At 53.5% G+C, this 20,421-nt stretch overlaps 1 protein-coding gene and 1 pseudogene across 1 annotated transcript; both read right to left on the bottom strand.

Moving 5' to 3' along the window:
• Positions 1 to 6,867: 6,867 nt before the first annotated feature.
• Positions 6,868 to 13,327, bottom strand: LOC123076357 (uncharacterized; annotated as a pseudogene).
• Positions 13,328 to 16,639: 3,312 nt separating this feature from the next.
• LOC123079555 (cation/H(+) antiporter 15) lies at positions 16,640 to 19,927 on the bottom strand. The gene is made up of 3 exons (XM_044502340.1): positions 18,430 to 19,927; positions 17,924 to 18,332; positions 16,640 to 17,824 (listed from the first exon to the last, which is right to left on the bottom strand). The coding sequence occupies exons 1-3, from the start codon at positions 19,702 to 19,704 to the stop codon at positions 16,875 to 16,877; spliced, it is 2,634 nt and encodes an 877-aa protein (XP_044358275.1). The 5' UTR covers positions 19,705 to 19,927; the 3' UTR covers positions 16,640 to 16,874.
• Positions 19,928 to 20,421: the final 494 nt, after the last annotated feature.

Raw genomic sequence — 20,421 nt, 5'->3', positions numbered from 1 at the left:
ATTTTTGCTGGATTTGCTTCAATTCCTCTGTTGGAAACGATGAAGCCCAGCAGTTTTCTAGCGGGGACGCCGAAAACGCACTTTTCCGGATTGAGCTTAATGTCGTGCACGGAGGTTATCAGATGTGAGACGTAAATCGTCTATTAGTGTTTCGACGCGCCTAGTTTTGACAATGACGTCGTCCACATAAGCTTCAACCGTCTTGCCGATCTGTTTCACCAGGCATGTTTGAATCATGCGTTGGTATGTGGCGTCGCGTTCTTGAGCCCGAAGGGCATTGTGTTGAAGCAGAATGCCCCATATGGGGTAATGAATGCTGTTGCAGCTTGATCGGACTCCTTCATTTTGATTTGATGGTATCCGGAATATGCGTCGAGGAAACACAGTGACTCGTGTCATGCGGTAGCATCAATGATTTGATCAATGCGGGGAAGGGGGAAGGGATCCTTAGGGCAAGCCTGGTTGAGGTCTTTAAAATCGACGCACAACCGCCAGGATTCGTCCTTTTTTGGTACCATCACCAGGTTTGCCAGCCAGTCCAGATGTTTTATTTCTATGATGAATCCGGCCTCAATTAGCTTGGCCATGTCCTCCCCCATAGCTTGGCGTTTGGGCTCGGAAAAGCGCCGTAGTGCTTGTTTGATTGGTTTGTATCCCTTTAAGATATTAAGGCTATGTTCGGCCAGCTCACGTGGGATTCCAGGCATGTCAGAAGGGTGCCAGGCGAATATGTCCTAGTTTTCACGAAGGAAATCCTTTAGTGTGGCGTCGACCGTTGGGTCTAGTTGTGCTCCAATAGATGTTGTCTTCTTGGGGGTCCGTTGGGTGGACCTGAAATTTGAATACTTCTTCTGCGGGTTTGAAGGAGGTGGATTTGGGTCGTTTGTCTAAGATCACATCGTCCCTGTCCACCATGGAGCGCAGTGGGGTTAATTCTTCGGCCGCGGGGGCTTCGGATAATTCCTCAAGGGCCAGGGATGCGGTTTTGTTTTCGGCGCGGAGTGCTATGTCCGGATCACTGACAAGAGTGATTATGCCGTTTGGTCCGGGCATTTTGAGCTTCATATACCCGTAATGAGGTATAGCTTGGAAGCGTGTAAAAGCGTCCTGCCCCAACAGTGCGTGGTATCCGCTATTGAAAGGAGCCACTTGGAAAGTGATTTCTTCAGACCGATAATTCTCCGGGGTGCCGAATACCACATCAAGTGTGATTTTTCCCGCACACCGCGCCTCCCGACTGGGAATGATTCCTCGAAAGGTCGTGTTGCTTTGCTTGATGCGGCTCCTGTCTATTTCCATTTTGTGGAGTGTATCCTCATAGATGAGGTTTAGTCCGCTGCCACCGTCCATGAGGACCTTGGTGAGTCGAAAGCCGTCCACTATGGGACTGAGGACTAAAGCTGCTGGTGCTCGGACTGTCCTGAATTTTGGTTCGTCGCCGGCATTAAAGGTTATGGCCGCGTCGTTCCAAGGGTTTACTGTGGCGATTTGACAGACTTCGGCGAGGTCGCGGAGTGCCCTTTTGCACTTATTATTTGAGGGGAACATCTCGAAGATCGTCAGTACTCTGGGGTCGTCGTCTTCCCGGGGGTGTTGTTCTGGGATATTCTTGGTGAGGATATTCTCGCCACTTTTTGCCACTTGCCGGAGTATCCAACATGCTCTAAGGCTGTGTGTTGGTATGCTGTCCGGCGTTGCTTGTATTTTGCATGGCCCATCGAGCCAACCTTCCAGAATGGTTCCGCGCCCCGTAATGGATTTATATTTCTTGGATATTTGATTGGGCGTGTCACGGGGATGCGCCATTTTCGCCTGGACGAGCGGTCGAGTTGGGATCGATGGCTCCCAACAAGCTGCCTGATCTTTCCAGGCGCTTTCCATTGCAATGTACTTCTGTACAATAGTTGCCAAGTCCGCGAAGTGTAATATACGGTGGCGATTAATGGCGTTGAGGATTCCTTCGTCTTTGCAATTGTTGCAGAACGCAGATATCGCGTCCTCGTCGCGGCAATCTTTAACCTTGTCCTTGACAAGGAGGAATCTGGCCCAGAAGTGATGGACCGTTTCCTGAGACTGCTATTGTATGCTCATAAGAGCGCTTACGTTAGGGTGGGTGGGTGGAATTGAATCTGGACCCTGACCCGATCGATGATCCGGAGCCTGAAGATTTTCCAAACGTAACAGTCCGGACTCTAGAGTGTCTTCGGATTGCTTATGTCCGCCATCTGATTCTATGTTCGGGAGGGTGATCACATCCTTTTGCTGGTGGGTATCCAGCTCTGCAGGGTCGGCGACCCGAACATAGTCTGTCTTTAGCATAGGGGAAGAGTTGCCGTCTTGCTCCTCGACTACCGCTATCTGGTGAGTGACCGGTGGAGATTTGATTTCTCTTTGGTCGGGTTTAAGCCCGATCCGATCGTAATCAGTGGCGATTCCCAGTGCGGCGATGTGGTCAAGGAGCCCGTTTAAAGACGAAAACTCCACCGGATCCATCTACTTGGAGTGCTTGGGGTCGATACGAAGGGGATTTTTGATGGCCCGAGAGGTCATCGTCGGCTTAACGGCTGAACGGGCGGTCATGGCAAAGCCGCCCAGCCGGAGGGTTTGTCCTGGGGCCAGTTCTCCTCTGGTGGTGATATTGTCTTTAAGGACGAGGCGAGCCATCGACCCTGTCGTCGACGACACAATGGAACTCTCAATGAAAGCACCAATGTCGGTGTCAAAACCGGCGGATCTCGGGTAGGGGGTCCCGAACTGTGCGTCTAAGGTCGATGGTAACAGGAGACGGGGGACACGATGTTTTACCCAGGTTCGGGCCCTCTCTATGGAGGTAATACCCTACTTCCTGCTTGATTGATCTTGATGAATATGAGTATTACAAGAGTTGATCTACCACGAGATCGTAGTGGCTAAACCCTAGAAGTCTAGCCTGTATGACTATGGTAATGAGTATCTCTCTTTCCGGACTAAGTCCTCCGGTTTATATAGACACCGGGAGGATCTAGGGTTACATAAGGTCGGTTATAAAGAAAGGAATCTACATATCCGGTCACCAAGCTTGCCTTCCACGCCAAGGAGAGTCCCATCCGGACACGGGTGTAGTCTTCGGTCTTCGTATATTCACAGCCCATCAGTCCGGCCCATAACTAATAGGCCGGACGCCCGAGGACCCCTTAATCCAGGACTCCCTCACCGGGCCTCACAGGTTCCTTCCCTTAAGCGCGCGACCCCTTAGGTTCTCGTTCACTTGGTCGCGAGTCAGATCACATCCAACTCGGCTAGTCGGTAGCGGCCTTTAGCAAAGCATGCCGACTCCAAGTGTCCGATGAAGCTGGTTAGGCGAACCCGTACATCACACTTCTGTTCCCTCTGCCACACGATATATGTTGTCGGGCTCAAGGTGAGTCTGTCATCCTTGTGCTAGCCCATACCTCTTTCTCGTTCCAGTGATGCCGACCACAAACCAAATTATCTCATAATCCTAATCGCATGGCCATGCTTATTTTGGTTGGATCACAAGAGGGGTCCATAGTATATCTCTCCTGATCGGAGGGGCAAATCCCATCTTGCTCGACCATGTCTCGCAGCATGGGTCTGGACAAGCCCGAAACCTACCTTTGTAACTACCCAGTCATGGAGTAGCGTTTGGTTGGCTCAAAGCAAGTCTGTCACCATCCCGAGTACCTGCGCCAGCTCAGGTCTTAGGACATAGAACATATGTTGTACTAGAGACTCACAGATGGCATATCGTTGCGTCTCATAGTTGGTCTGTCCGACTCGGACCTTATCTCAACTCGGATCCGACTACATCGAATCCGACCAGATCCTTCCGAGTCCATATTATCCGGTTAGCATTCAATGCTCCATGGCTAGTGAGACCAAGCCATCGACCGTGTCATATGCTAGTCTAGTCGGCTGCGCGTCCACACAACCCTTTCGACTAGGGACCTTTTAGGATAGTAATCATACAATGCATAGTCCCACAAACAAGTTACGTACTTGTTGATACACATCATTGATAATGTCCAAGGACTATCTTTATTCATAAACACATAATAAATATCATCATACATGATTGCCTCTAGGGCATATCTCCAACAGTTTGCTCATTCCGACGTTGCAACTCTTCTCTTTGCTCCGCAGTGAGGGACTGCGGGTAGTACTCGTCGTTGCCGTGCGATGGGCCACCGCTCTTGCCTCCGCCACAGGGAAATCCAGGTGGACTATGCTGGGAGCCAACCAAAAAGACTCCAGCCGCCGGATCGTTACTTCCGCACTCGGAAAGCGAATCCGAGTGGTCAGAAGGCAGATTAAACAAGCCATAAAGGGACTCGTTAGGCTCGATCGCTGCGATCTAAGGAGTTGACGACTGTCGAGCCACCGCGTGCTTCACCCACCGTTGGAGCCGCGAGCGACCCGATCGCTTGCGACAGCGAGCAGCGGGGAGGGAAGATGCCACCGGAGCCGACAGATACTGAGTCGACGGCTGCCGCAAGAGGACGCCGCAGGCACTCGCGCGGAAGTGCGCCTCCCCGCGAATGGGGAGCGCCTCGACGTCGAGGGGGGCTTCCTGGAGCCAGGCCGAATCGTCGGTGATGAAGGTGAGCACGCCGAGGCGGATCTCGCGGCCCAGAAGCAATCCACCACCGGAAACCATGTCGAAGGAGATCGAAGATTGCAACCTCGTCGGAAGTCGCTTAGACGCCTGCCCCAAGGTGGGAGCCAACTGTCGTGGGAACGGATCTGACAGTAGAGATGGGGCTACGTAGGAGAGGGCAGTGCCTAGCTACGGCGAGGTTGTACACTCGGATTTACGAGTTCAGGCCCCTCTCGGAGGAGGTAACAGCCCTGCGTCTCGGTGCCGCGGAGGCTTTGTTGATTGGAGTGTTGAGTTACAGGGGGTGCGAACCCTTGTGCAGGAGGGGAGGGGTGGCTTATATAGAGTATGCCGACCCCTCACAGTCCTCAGTTACGCAAGGGTTCAATGAGAGAATAAAGTTATGAACGTTACTGGTAACGCCCGTGTTTAATGATCTTTAAGACGACGGAGTGAATGTCCGACCGTTGTCATCTAGGGGTGGCTCTAGGTCTTATGTCCTTCAAGTGAATTCTTGTACTCCGAGTGAATAACGGTGGTCGAGTGGAATTGGGGTATCCGAGTGGATCTTCTGTCGAGTGGGTTGCACTCTCTTCTTTCTATCTTTGTAGGCCTTGGCCTCTTGTGTAGTGTCCTTGGATAGGGCATATAGGTCAGGCCTAGGACCCTACCCTAGGTACATGTCATCGTCAGGCTCATCTGTCATAAACACGCTTAAAACGCCATACCTCGATTAGTGTTTTCTGCAAATGAGTCAATTACACCACTGATGCTCAAACTTGGCATGAAAATTCAGTTTAGTGCCGAAACTTGCAGCATACATTGAATTGGTGCTATAACTTGGCTTTGGCATGCATGTACAGTGCAAATGGTGTTTGTATACGGACACAATTCTGACTAGGCATGCCACAGGGTGGGAGGCCCACTGTCAGCAAGTTGATTTGACGTTTAGCCTGTTATTTTGGGGAAAACCACGAAGAATTTATTTTTTCACAAAAAAGGCCCTGATGCGTGCCGGTCTGTCTGGGATTCGAACCCATGACCTGGGGCGTGAAGGAGCCACTGCCTAACCAATGCAACAGAAGCAGTTTTCCAATATTACTTTCTTAAAAAGTTCTGAACTATATTTAATTATAATCGTGTATTATAAATAAATTGTATAGAAAAAATCTTAAACATAGGAGTATTAATGTAGTATATAAAAGTGCCCATCTTTTAAGAAATCTTTATGTTTCTATATATTTTAGTAAATGCTTACATAAGTTACCATGTGACACATGTGGTAAGCAATCCAAACTACTCAAAGAAATGCTTACATAAGCTTACAAGTGTTCACCGTTTTAAAGAAATATTAATGTAGTATATAAAAGTGTTCATCCTTTAATAATTTTGTATATAATTTAATAAATGCTTATATAAGTTTAAAAATGTTCAGAATTTTAACAAAATACTCATGTAGTTATAAAAGTGTTCATGCTTTGAGAAACATATATTCACATGATGTAAAAATAGTTGGTTGGAATTCGAACCAGCGACATGTAGTCATCAGGTGTACGTGGCCACCACCCCACCCAACAGTGTTAATATTTTTCAGAAACTTGTAAAATCTCTACTTCTAATGGATGAGTTGGTTGAATAGTCCCACTATTTTCGTATGGTTTTTTTTCTCTGGCTTTTTTTCGTCCCACCTCCCACCACCCCCTTCCATCGGTTTTCCTCTATTCTCGTCTGGCCGGCAATACCCAACGTATTTATGGTAATCAATCACAATTAATCCACGTATGGTAAGGCTATAAACTCAGAAATCTCAAATATGATAATTATAGTAATAAATCAATCCAGGTATAGTAAGGCCATGGCTCAGGAAATTTCGAATATGGTAATTATATGGTAATAAATTTAAATTACCCCAAAGGCTATCAATCCAAGTATGGTAAGGCCATAACTCAGAAAATGTCGAATATGGTAATTATATGGTAATAAATTTAAATTACCTCAAAGGCTATCTCTACTCCTAATCTACTCCTAATGAAACAGTACATAGTCGTTTCGTTTTGCTACATTGATCGAAGCCGCGAGTCGATCGAAAGGAAATCCCCCACCGTCGAAGGAAGTCAATCTCACCCCGAGTCCCGGCCCCATCTCTCGTTTGCCCTTCCTAATCTCCCGATAAAGATCCACATCCCTCCTCCACCGCCAGCTCCATCCTATGCACCCGGCCGCCGCCCCCTCGCCTTCGCCACCGCCACCGCCAGCCTGCGCGTCCGCCTTTACGGCCTCGACGCCTGCGCCCCCTCCCACGCCATCCTCGCGCGCAAGCGCCGCCCGCACATGGACGCCGACGTCAGCCGCATCGATGAGGTGAGGTGGTCGATGACACTGGCAGTGGTCGGGTACAGGAAGGGCGACCCCGGCGCGTTGTAGTAGGCATTGAGGAGCGCCGTCGTGGCCTCTCGGAGGAGCGTCCGGTAGGGGTCATCGTGGCCGTCGAGCGCCTCCCACAGCGTCATGTCCGGGCCGTATCGCCGCGCGGCCAGAGGGCCGAACGCCATGGCCACCGTCGTGTTGGGCGTCACCACCTTCCAGTGGCACCGGTTGTCAGGCAGACCTCGACGGCTCTGGCTCCGGCGATCACCGGAGTTTTACACGAGAGTGGGTGCGAGAGAGAGAGAGTCTTTGCGCTGCTAACTGCTTGCAGCTTTTCTGTTTCTTCTCTTTATTCATAGTTTGCAACTGAAATTACAACAGAAACGCGGAGCTAGTGCGAGTAGTGGACGCCGCCATCCCAGCGCCCCTTGCGCTTCGCCCGCCATGGCGCCTTGACCGTGCTTTCGTTCCATCCCACGATCGGGTCAGGGCGCCGCTAAAAACTCTAACCAAACCGAGTCGCAGCTCGGGCTTATCTGACGAAACTGAAACTACTGACGAAACTGAAACTATCGACACCTAAAACCCTAAACCTGAACTTTGAAGTTTACCCAACAATCACCCCCTAAACTGATCGTTCAGGGTGTTGCCTCGATCATGCCGATGCTTGAGAGCAGCTGCTGCAATCGAACACGACCAAGGGGCTTGGTGAGCATGTCTGCAAGTTGAAACTCTGTTGCCACATACTCAAGTTCGATCTTCTTCGTCTCCACGCAATCTCTGATGAAATGATACCTGAGCTCGATGTGCTTCGATCTGTCGTGCATCACAGGGTTCTTTGCCAGAGAGATTGCGGATTTGTTGTCGACCTTGAGTCTCACTGTCTTCTCTTCCTTTTCTCTGAACTCGCCGAGCAGGCGCGCGAGACAGATTCCCTGACAGGCTGCTGTGGTTGCTACGACGTACTCTGTTCGCAGCTGGAGAGTGCCACGATCTTCTGCTTCTGCGACTGCCAGGTTATCACTCCTCCTCCGAGCAAGAACAGGGTCCCGGAGGTGCTCTTGCGTGTGTCCACATCGCCGCCAAGGTCACTATCGCTGTACCCAGTGAGTTCAGGCTCATCATCTCCTCTGCCGTACTTGCAGCCCAGATACAGAGTGCCGGCGATGTACCTCAAGATGTGCTTGACGGCGGTGCGGTGCTCTTCAGTTGGCGCCTCCATGAAGCGCGAGACGTACCCAACCGAGAAGGTCAGGTCAAGGCGTGTGTGCACCAGATAGCGCAGGCTGCCGACGACGCTGCGGTACTCCGTCGCATCCACTGGTGGCGTCGTGCTCTCCTTTGATAGCTTGAAACGAGGCTCCATGGGGATGTGACAAGGTTTGCGGCCAGTCATGCCACTCTTCTCCAGGAGTTTCCGTGCGTACGCGCTCTGTGAAATGACGATGCCATCCTCTGTCTGCTTCACTTCAATTCCGAGATAGAAGCTTAGCAGACCCAGATCAGACATCTTGAACAGCTTCTGTATCTCTCCTTTGAACTTGGTGATCTCTTCTGTGTCGGATCCGGTGATCACCAGGTCGTCCACATACACGCCCACGATGAGGCGTGTGGTCGCCGTGCCCCGTGCGTACACCGCGTGCTCTGACGGACAGCGCGTGAACCCCAGCTTGCTCAAACAAGTGTCCAGCTTGGTGTTCCACGCTCTGGGAGCCTGCTTCAGACCGTACAGGGCCTTGTTCAGGCGCAGGACAAGATGCTCCTTGCCGGCGACGACAAATTCCGGTGGCTGCTGCTCATAGACTTCTTCCTAGAGCTCGCCGTTCAGGAACGCCGATTTGACGTCCATGTGATGAACGGCCCAGCCCGCGTTCGCCGCGAGTGCCAGCAGCACCCGTACTGACTCGAGGCGCGCTACTGGGGCGAACACCTCGTCGTAGTCGATGCCATGCTGCTGTACGTAGCCCTTCGCCATGAGCCGAGCTTTGTGCTTGAGTACCTCCCCCGCGCGTCCTTCTTGACCTTGTAGACCCACTTCAAGCCAATTGCGCGGTGCCCAGGAGGGAGAGAAGTGAGCTGCCATGTTTGATTGTCCTCGATCGAGCTCAGCTCTTTGATCATGGCGCCCCGCCAACTCGCTTCTTGTTCTGCCTCAGTGAACGAGCTCGGCTCCTCAGCGGCCAGCAGATGTAGCTCTTCGTGTGGGTGCGGAAGCGGTGCTCGCGCTCTATGTCGTCTGCCGCGTCGAGCACGTTGTCGCTGAACGGCGTCGGTGGCGACACCAGCTCCACCCCTCCTGGACTGACAGAAACTAGAGTTGTCGGTGCTGGGATTGACGAGGCTGCAGTTGACGGCGCTGGAGACGCTGGTGGTGTAGTCGGAGGCGAGGTGGCTGCACCCCCCCTCATTTGTCGCCCCTGGAGGTTTGCTCACCAGGTGTTCGACCACGAACGTGTCGGCGCCGCTGAACGTGTTCACGGCGCCCTCCTCTCGTGCCCAGTCCCAGTGCGCCCCTTTGTCGAACACGGCGTCGCGCGTGATGTGCACGCGCCCAGTTGTTGGGTCATAGGCTCTGTAGCCCTTGGTGCCGTGCTCGTAGCCGACGAAGATCATCGGCCGGCTGCGATCGTCGAGTTTCTTCAGTCCAGGGCGCGTGTCCTTCACATGCACTACACACCCAAAGGTGCGCAGATAATGCACGTTCGGCTTGCGTCCATGCCATGCCTCGAATGGCGTCACGCCGTCCAGGCTCTTGGTGGGCGCGCGGTTCAGCAGGAACACCGCCGTCGTGACCGCTTCGCCCCAGAACTCACCGGGGACGCGCTTGGCCTTCAGGAGACTCCGGGCCATGCCCACCACCGTGCCGTTTCGGCGCTCCACCACACCGTTCTGCTGCGGTGAGTACGGGGCGGTGAGGTGACGGCTGACGCCCAGCTCAGCACAGTACGCCGTGAATGAGCCGGACGTGAACTCTCCGCCGCGGTCCGTCCGCAGCTTGCGCCCTGATTCAGACTCCGCGAGAGCTTGTACGCGCTTGATCGCCACTGCGGCCTCGTCCTTTGTTGCGAGTAGTACGAGCCACATGAACCTGGTGGCGTCGTCCACCAGCAGGAGGAAGTATTTCTTCCCACTCGGTGTCATCGGCGAGATCGGCCCGCAGAGATCGCCGTGCACGAGCTCCAGCCGCTCCTGTGCACGGTGCATGGCCTGTTGTGCGACCGCGGAGCGCCGCTGCTTGCCCGCCAGGCACGCGTCGCAGAGTTGATCCACATGCTCAACCACGGGCAGGCCGTGCACCATGTCCTGGCGCGCTAACTTGCGCAAAGCGTCGAAGTTGAGATGCCCGTAGCGCGCGTGCCAGGTCCACGCCGTGTCATCGCCGCTGTGCGCTGCAAGACACACGGGCTGTGCAATCCGTAGCGCAACAGAGTACAAACGATTTGGTGCTCTCTGTACCTTGGCGAGGAGGCGACGCTCCCTGTCGCGCACGCGCAGGATGCCGTTCTGGATCAGCACCTGGCAGCCGCTCTCGTCGAGCTGGCCCAGGCTGATTATGTGAGAGCGCAGCCGCGGGATGTAATACACCCCCGTGATCGCGCGGTGCTCGCCGGTCTTGCACGCCAGCAGGATGGTTCCCCGACCGCAGATGTTGACGACCGAGCCGTCGCCAAACCTGACGATGCCGGTGACGGCCGTGTCGAGCTCGGCGAAGACGGCGCGATCGCCAGTCATGTGGTTGGATGCGCCCGTGTCCAAGTACCACACGCCGCTTCTGGTGCCGCCACTCCCCTCATGCCCGAGGAGAACCTGGACAGCGTCCTCGACGAGGTGGACCGGCGCGGCGTCTGTGCTGACGGAGTTGTGGTCGGAGAGCCCGCAGGTTTGGGCCATCAGCAGGCTCTGCTCCTCGTCCTCACCGCCAGCCTGGACGAGATTCGCCTGCTCCTTGAGCCGGGCCTTGCACTCGCGCGCCCAGTGCCCTGCCTGCTTGCAGTAGCGGCAGATGTCTTTAGACTTGTCCCCGCTGCTGGTGCCACGGCCGCCGTTCTGGCCACGACCGCCGCGTCCGCGGCCGCGCCCACGGCCACGGTCGTTGCTGCCGGACGATCCATCCCCTTCACGCAGCTTCAGACGCGCAAACCACTCCTCCTCCGTGAGGAGCAGTTTGCCACCGCCGCCATCACCCCCGGAGGGAGTGCCGTCCAGATCGTACCTCTCCTCGGCGGCCTTCAGCCGCCCGATGAGCTCCTCGAGCGCCAGAGTGTTGAGGTCGACCAGCGTCTCGATCGCACACGCCATCTGCGAGTAGGCCTTGGGGACGACCGAGAGGAACTTGCGGACGACGGCGGGCTCGCCAATCTTGTCACCAAGCAGCTCAAGCTGAGTTACCAGAGAAGATAGGCGCATACCGAAGTCGTCGATGCTCTCACCGTCGTTGAACTTGATCGCCTCGTACTGGCGGCGCAGAGACATCGCCTTGGCCTCACGAACACGCGCCACGCCCAGCCGCATTGTCTTGATCGTGCCCCGGGCGTCCTTCGCCGTGGGCTTGACGGCGAGCGTGGACACCATCTCCGGCGGCACCGATCGCAGCAGGCACTCCATTGCTGTGCGATCTGTTTCTCGCTCCAGAGTCCCGTCGTTGACGGCGACCCAGAGCTGGCGCGCCTCCAGCATCACTTGCATCAGGAGGGCCCAGTCCGTATAGTTAGTGCGCGTCAGCATGGGCCAGGCCCCGCCGGTGTCGCGGACGACGCACTGGTGTACAACCACAGCGCCGCCGCCTCCACTATTCCCTGAATCCACCACGGTCTTGCCCGGGCTGTCAGGTCCTGCCATCTCCACAGGTGATCGAGCAACGGGGCTCTGATACCAATTGTCAGGCAGACCTCGACGGCTCTAGCTCCGGCGATCACCGGAGTTTTACACGAGAGTGGGTGCGAGAGAGAGAGAGAGTCTTTGCGCTGCTAACTGCTTGCAGCTTTTCTGTTTCTTCTCTTTATTCAGAGTTTGCAACTGAAATTACAACGGAAACGCGGAGCTAGTGCGAGTAGTGGACGCCGCCATCCCAGCGCCCCTCGCGCTTCGCCCGCCATGGCGCCTTGACCGTGCTTTCGTGCCATCCCACGATCGGGTCAGGGCACCGCTAAAAACTCTAACCAAACCGAGTCGCAGCTCGGGCTTATCTGACGAAACTAAAACTACTGACGAAACTAAAACTATCGACACCTAAAACCCTAAACCTGAACTTTGAAGTTTACCCAACACCGGTGCTCCGGCAGCACCCACTGGTCGTACGCGCACGCCGAGCCGGAGCTAGAGCCCTCGGCCGGCGTTTCGCTTGAAGAAGACGTGGGCAGCGAGGGGAGCGCCTCCGGCTCTGGCTGCTGCGGCATCGTCGGCGGGCGGCGCCAGACGGGAGGCAGGAGTCACGGCCTGTGGCGCCAGAAGATCGGCACCGGAGAAGACACCGGCCCGGCGCAACTGTCAGGGGCGGCGCCGGTGGCGATGGCATGGCGGCCGCGGCCGCGGGGGAACGGGCCGGCGTGGTGGCAGAAGTCCATGGGCTGATACGGCTGCGAGAGGAGCGGCAGGACAGTATAGAGGGCGAGGCCGAGCATGCGGAAGGCGAGCGTGAGCTCGCGCGGCTCGGCGTTGGCAGCGGCGGAGCAGTGGCCGGTGGCGTGGACGATGCGCGCCGTGCAACAGTTCATGTCCGGCGACCCTCCATGCACACAGAGAAGCCGCGGAACCAGTTGGTGTTGCACTCCCGCACCGTGATCGGGGAGTCGCCACCACCGCACTGGATCGCCACCCACGCCCCTGTAGCCATCCATCCATCCGATCGCCATGCATGCACGTTGCATGTTGTGTTAGTAGGTGGGAGGTCATGGACGCGTGCGTGCGCGGGTAGGAGCGAGGTGGTTTACGCGCGTACGTACCCTCGTACCGTAGAGCGGGTAGTCGAAGAGGCCGCGGGTGTCGTCCTTGCACTGGTCGCAGAACACTATGCGGGCGACCACTGTGCTGCCGGTCGCCGCCTCCGTAACCGACACGGCCAACAGCAGCAGCAGCGCGGCCACAGCCGCCACGCTCCTCGCGGCGCCGTTGAAGGGACCCGCCATGGCGTACCGATGCGGCTGACGTCGGCGTCCTTGTCAGGCTCCAGGACAAGGAGGTCCTCGAGCGGCTGCTGCTGGGTGGGGTGCCGTATGAGTTTGCATTCTTCATGGCCGGGAAGCTACTTGGGTTGATGCTTGACATTTGCCCGCTTGGTTGTTGTGCATGTCCGACTGCTTGGGCGTGCAACAGCGCCTTGGGCATGTGGGGGTGGAGGCAATGGTTGAGGATTTACAATGCACAACAAGGTCAGCAACATCGGTTACCTGCATTATCATTTTAAGATGCAATATAGGAAGATAAGGATGTCCCTGCGGTATGTGCACAATACCATCTACCTAGGCAAATTCTCCACTGGCCAGATTGGCGTTTTTTAAATTAACTAGATACCCACTACAATGCTTTATAGTTTTAGCACTTCGTAGATGCATTTGATGGATCATGGATGGCTGATGGCATGGTGTTGTATTTTTTCCCATGTGGTTTAGCACTCCACTGCTTATGTTACTGTGCCAACAACAACCGAGTCTCTCTTAATTTGCCATGAAGATACTTACTCTAACCAATGCTTCTGCCACCATCTTCAAATAAGTGCATACTTGGATTCTCTTGGTACACTAATTTTTAGGCATTTATTGATTTTTCACCACCTGTATATATTAGGATCTGCTATTCTGTATCTTTTCGATAGTAATAACTTGAATTATGCTTTTATCATTACTGTAAAGTTTATTGATGATGCTTTGTTTCAGGATATGTGGAGAGGATATTTGCAATGCAGTTCATGGCAGATCGTAGATTGCATGGCTAAGCACCTCACTTATATTGGTAAGTTTTCATTGTTTTATTTAAATTAAAATGATTTATATATTCTGCCGGAATAGTCACATGCCATATTAATTTCAGAAAAACAATTTCTAAGTTAGTGTTGTGCTTGCATGTATTGTTATGTCTAAAATGAAAATTTCAAACCAAAATAGAGTCACAGTTTGTATTACATGTTGGATAATGGATGTTTCAATCGCTAAATTTAAACTAAGGTTTGTAGAATAAATTGTGCCCTCTTAAGATTGTGTCATGTAGTCATGAGTCCAATGAGCAATCACTTTTATTTGATTTGAATTAAGATGGTGGGATGTACATTATACAAAAACATTATATATATTTATTATGCTCTCAGGGTTTTGATTTGAAGGCCGCAATTTTATTATCCCCTTGCAACGAAGGGGCTCTTTATCATGAAATATATGTAGCCTACAATATTGTGAGTGTTATCGCTCCTTCAAGGGATGTAGCCTTCAATACTGTACTAGACGTTCTTTAGAGAAAGAAGGATAAATATGACAAGTTCTTTTTAATTTTGTCAGAGAGAAATGGGAGTGACACACATGGGGGAGATAGAGCCGGGCCGGAACTTACGTACAACTGCTTAATCTGACCGTGAAGCAGCAAAGATGCATCTCAACCTTAACTTCATTCCTTTGGACACTCTTGTTATCTCTGTAAGAAGTTTCTGATGTTTCTTTTGTGATGCATGTAGCTTTCAGCTTGCCAGCCTTTCAAATCTGCAAGTGCCCGACGTACTAGGCTACTATGGAAGTTGTGGAGGTTATGTAGTTGTTGGTACTAGGTTTGACCGTTTGAGTTTTACATTCTTTATGTATAGGAAGGTCGCTTTATTTGTTCTAGGGTCATTTTTGAACATGTTTATGTATTATAAGATCACGGGCATGTATTGATTATGAAATTATTTTGTTTCTAAAATGAAACTATTTTATCTATCAATAATATATGTAGGTTGCCTGCCGTGTCTTTTCTAGGTTTACCTTCCTTCATTATGTTGCATCATGTGATGTTAAATTTTTATTGTAGTTAAAGTCGCTGCTGCAATTTTACTACAAAGAATTTATGGTTGTAGTTACAATTGTGCAAAATAGTGGCTGATGGTGCAGGGGGAGCAATGGAGAAGGAAAATGCCGTGGTGTACTTGATGGGAAAATACATAGGAGCTCCTGGGTGCCCGTGAACCCTATATGAAAATTAAAGTTTACGGTCAAAATAATTTAATCTGTGTGGATGAATGTGATGGCTTGTTTGCCTGTCTTAATTATACTTGTCGAAGTACCATGCACATGAACCTAAAGACAACATTCCTATCTTGTAAGTAAATCTTAGTTTGTAATATATAATATCTTAAGCGCATCATGTCTCTATGTGTATATCATCAAGTTACCTTGTAGGTGAAGTGGATTTTAGTTATTTTCCTATTATTATACGCTATCATTTCTATGCATGCGAAATATGACATAATTTTTCTGTCCAAAAATACTTGACAGAGAAATTGATGTGTCTAGACGTATTTTAATTCTAGATACATCCATTTTTATCTATTTCTCCGACAATTTTTTCTGGACGGAGGTTGTACATTATATGCGTAATCAAAAAGAATAAATTAAAAGCCCGTGGCAACGCACGGGCATTCTACTAGTATATGTAACTTACAACCTTATGTTATAATATAATACACTATAAATCTATTCATGTGATATTTCAAAATTTATCTATATAATAAAATTATAATTAAAAATTATGCATGTAATAATTTTCATATTTAGTTTTTAAAGGCAAATATATATATTGTATATTTAAATAAATTAATATATATTTAAAATGTTCACACTTTTAATAAAATAATTATGTATTATATAAAATTGTTCATTGTTAATTTAAAATTTATCATATTGATAGCGATTATAATCTACATCTAATTTGGGATCATTTTTATTTCTCAAGCTCCGCCTCCTCCACCTTCTCCAAAAAAGAAAGTTAGGGTTCGTGCCTCTCGCCGGCGCCGACTTTCCGACTGTCTACTACAACAAGTTGTGCCCGGCTCCGGCGATGGAGGGGCGATGACGGCGTCGCGCCTTCGGCTCGCTTCGGTGCTTGTAGTCGTCGCTAGGTGGTCTACGGATCTGGATGTAATTTTTATTTCTGGTATTCGTTGTACTGCCGTGATTGAAGATGAAAAGATTAGAAGTTTTTCTGAAAAAAATAATAATCTACATCTAATTTATAATTTACTTTAAAAAAACTACAGTGCAAAATGGGCCGTAGGGTCTCCAGCGCGCTTAGGTTATATATATAGAGAGAGAGTATCCAAGTAAAACAAAATGTTCTTCTCGGTACATTGGTTAGGCAAACGCCGCTCCACTCTGTAGGTCACATTTTTTAATAGCACCGGCCACTATTTTTGCAAATAATTCGTGTATCTCGCATCAATGTCCTTTTCTGTGAGAAAAATATTCCAAGTTGTTTTCCACAAAATAACCGGCCGAATACCCTATCTCTATCGTTCAGAGGCTGACAGCGGGTTCCGCGCCACTTGGCGCGCCAGCATCATCTCCGTATACAAACACGATTTGCACCGTATATGCATATAGAGCCAAGTTGTAGCACCAGTTCAATGTATGCCGCGAGTATTGGCACTAAAGTGATTTTTCTCGTCAAGTTTGAACACCAGTGATGTAATTGACTCTTTTTTTTTAAAGACCAGCTAGCGGTAGTTTCCTGCAATTAGCTCCAATGAATCTGATACAACAGTATAACACTACATATCTAATCTGACTAATTTGTCTAGCTCTGAGAGTGATCACCTGGAAACCGACTAGCTAGCAGGCTTCGATCAGAAGACAATAATCTCAGCCTTCACGCACGTTCCATGCATTGCCGAGTCACGATACAACTAATCCTACACAGTACAGAAATTCCAACAGCGAAGCCCCTAAGCGCCTCAGAATCCTACGGCGCCACTAGACCAGCTATTGGCCGCCGACGACGCCGGGACCGTCTGGTACCCCCCGGGCCCCGTGGCCGGGTGCACGTTAGCGTTGCTCAGGTACTGGCGTACCGGGTCGACGCTGGCGGCCGGCGCCGCCGCGGCCATGGGCGCCCCGGCGGCCATAGGCGCCCCGGCCACCACGTACTGCTGCACCACCAGCACCGACACCCCCATGGAGAAGTCCGACGACACGAGCATGTCGCCGATGGGCCCCAGCTCCGGGGACTCCATCCAGTCCTCCAGCGCCGACGTCATCGGCGACCCGGCCTCGCCGGGGCGCCGGCCCACGATGTACATCTCGTGCGTGCTGCTGTCCATGCTCCGGATGGCCGCCACCGTCTCCTCGCTGTTGGTCACCGTCTTGTCGGCGTACGTGATGGCGCCGTTGCCGTGGTTGCGCGCTCGGAACTCGCCCAGGTACTCCTCGTCCATCTCCAGCTCGGTCTTGCCCTCCGCGCCGATGTTGATCGCGCGCGAGTCCGCCGACCGGTAGGTGGGGCTGGAGAAGGATCGCTCCCGGTAGTCCGGCGGGAGGAACCGCACGATGGCGAGGCTGACGGCGGGGTTCTCCACCATCCTCCACGTGTAGGCGAGCGCCTCGCGGTCGTCCGGCCCGCCGAAGAAGAAGAGCACCAGGCGGTGCTCGTCCGCCATGCGCGCTGCGGCGGCGCTGAGGCCGCGGTCCACGAGGATGGCGACCGAGCACGGGGACGCGGACAGGAGGCTCTCGTTGAACCCGCGGATGGACGGGTTGATGGGCTCCATGCCGCCGTCCACCGTCAGCTGCTTGTGGAAAGGGACGACGATGAGCGAGACGTGCTTGTCCTCCGCGAGCACGGACACGTCGTCGTGCATGGTTTGGTACGGCGACACGGCCGCCAGCGTCTGGATGGAGACACCACCTGCGTCGCACAAGGACCGTGCATGTTCCGTGTCAGCGTACGTAGACATATAGCCTTACGAAATGTATGTACTAAGCACCAAAAATACTGAGTACTGACCAGTGTGCATCTCGTAGTTCTCGAATGCGTTGAAGATGTGCTCCGTCGTAGCCGGCAAGGCAGAGGAGCCTGACTGGCTATTCGTCGAGGCGGAGGCGGCGGCGGCAGCAAGCATGTTGGAGGCTCGGCCGGTGAGCTCGACGAGGTGGAGCGCGTAGATGAAGATGGGGGAGCGCTTGCTCGGGTTCGAGAGGTCGAGCAGCGACAGCACGGACGGCACGTTACGGGTGGTGTGCACGCAGGCCAGCATCCGGAGCTCGCTGTCGTGCCTGATGCGCTGCAGGTTCCTCCGCTTGTATCCGACGAGCCGCCGCGCCGGCTTGTGCAACCCCGTCACGATCGGCGTCACCAGAGCCGTCATCCCCACCGACACCATCACCATCACCGCGAACGACTCGTCATCCAACACCTATGTGCATGCTTAACCTGATCAATGGCTGACACCGATATTGCTAGAAATAAGGGGGGAATTTGCTGTGCGTGTGACGGTGTGACCGTGTGCGTACCTGCCTGTCTCTCCCAATGTTGAGCACGATCATTTCCACGAGCCCCCTGGTGTTCATGAGGAATCCGAGGGCAATGCCCTCACGGAACGGCATCGTGTAGAGCGCCGCGATGATGATGGTGCCCATGATCTTGGCGAAGCTGGCCATGACGAACACGAGGACGAGCAGGCCGACGGTCACAGGGTCGCGCGCCTTGGTGATGTTTGTGCGCAGGCCGCTGATGGCGAAGAAGAGCGGGAGGAGGAGCCCGGTGACAAAGTCCTCGAGCTTCTCGATGAGCGTGACGCCGAGCGGGCCGCTCGGGATGACCAGGCCGTAGATGAAGGCGCCGAAGACGGAGTGGATGCCGATGGCCTCGGTACAGACACCGGCGAGCAGGACGCCGGCAAGGATGAGCGACACATCCATGTCGCTGATGCTCTCGCCCTCGGGGATGCGGTGGATGAGCCACCACATCGCTGGGCGCACGACGTAGAAGCATATGAGCACGAAGACCACCCCGGAGAGGAGCACCCACAGGGACGACAGCGCCGTGCTGTCCACCTCCGTGATGGCGATGGCGAGCGCGAGCAGGATCCACGCGCACATGTCGTTGACGATGGCGGCCGACATGGCGATGCGGCCGAGCTCCGTGTTGAGCAGCTTGATCTCGGCGAGGATGCGGGCCAGCACGGGGAACGCCGTGACGGAGAGCGCGACGCCGAGGAAGAGCAGGAAGGAGGTCTGGTGCACGTTCCGGGACACCTGGTGCCGGAATATGAAGGACGTGGCGGTGCCGATGCAGAAGGGCAGCGCCATCCCGGCCAAAGCCACGAACAGCGCCTTCTTGCCGGACCGCTTGATCACGTCGATGTCCATCTCCAGCCCGACGAGGAAGAGGAAGTAGAGCAGGCCGAGGTGCGCCACCGTCTCGAGCGTGAGCAGGCTGCGCTGCGGGAACACCATGTTGCCCCAGCCATCCATCTGGCCCATGAGGGACGGCCCGAGCACGACGCCGGCGAGGATCTCAGCGATGACGCGGGGCTGGCGGAAGGGCTTGAGGAGGAGCACGAGGACGCGGGTGGTGATGACGATGACGGCGACCTGGAGGATGAAGAGCGGGAGGGAGAACTCGAGCGGGTTGACGCCCTGCCAGATGCCGTTGGTGGTGATCATCATGGGCGAGTAGCACACCACCATGTTGGTGATCTTGGACGCCGTCGCATTGTGGGTCTGCGCCGTCACGTTCGTCGGCAGGTCGACGTCGGCGTTCAAGGGCGCTACGGTGGAGGCCATCTTGGCGCATGGCACGGCACGGCCCGGGGGAGCCCTCGCGCGCGGTGATCACACGCTCCCTGCTAGCTAGATTGGCCACCCGGCCGTGTGCGCCTTGCGAGTTTTGCTCCGGAGAACTTTGGGGAGGTTGCACCGGGGGCACGAGGCCGAGGCGCAACTCGCAGAAAGTGGGAGGAAAGGGTCAAAAGAGAGAGTCCGGGTCACTCAACGTTGGAAGGCTGCCGATCGGTTGCCCGGGCACTTTGGAGTTTGCGCAGGATCTCCGGTTTTGACCGGTCATCCCCATTTCTAATTCTACCACGAATTGTGTGGTTCTCATTACGGATCGGGCCATCTCGCATGCACCTACTAGTTGCTGCTCCAAAGTTATGTCCCCTTGCTGCTCCATCAGTCCAGATTTATGGAGATACACAATCGTGTCGCCCCCGCGGAGACCCGGGGCCAAACCCTAGCACCGGGCAGCGCACCCCTCCCCTCATCACCATCGGCAGGCGTCGCTCGGCAAAACTTGCGCGACACTAGGGGCGGTGAGGCCGTATTCTTCCTCCCGGATGGTGGCGTGGGGGTTGTGAATTTCTTGGGGGTTTCGGCCGGCACGATGCGCGACGAGCGCGTGTTGGGATGCGTGGTGGTGGTCCACCCATGGAGCACTCGGATCTGGGACGGCGGCGGCAGTCACGGAGCGTGCCTCCATCCTAGCGACGGGTGGCTGGCGTG

The sequence above is a fragment of the Triticum aestivum genome, chromosome 3D, assembly GCF_018294505.1.
Source record: "Triticum aestivum cultivar Chinese Spring chromosome 3D, IWGSC CS RefSeq v2.1, whole genome shotgun sequence".
In the NCBI taxonomy this organism is placed as follows: domain Eukaryota; kingdom Viridiplantae; phylum Streptophyta; class Magnoliopsida; order Poales; family Poaceae; genus Triticum; species Triticum aestivum.
The sequence above is the reverse complement of the archived record's forward strand: the minus strand, read 5'-3'. Positions and strand labels throughout refer to the sequence as shown.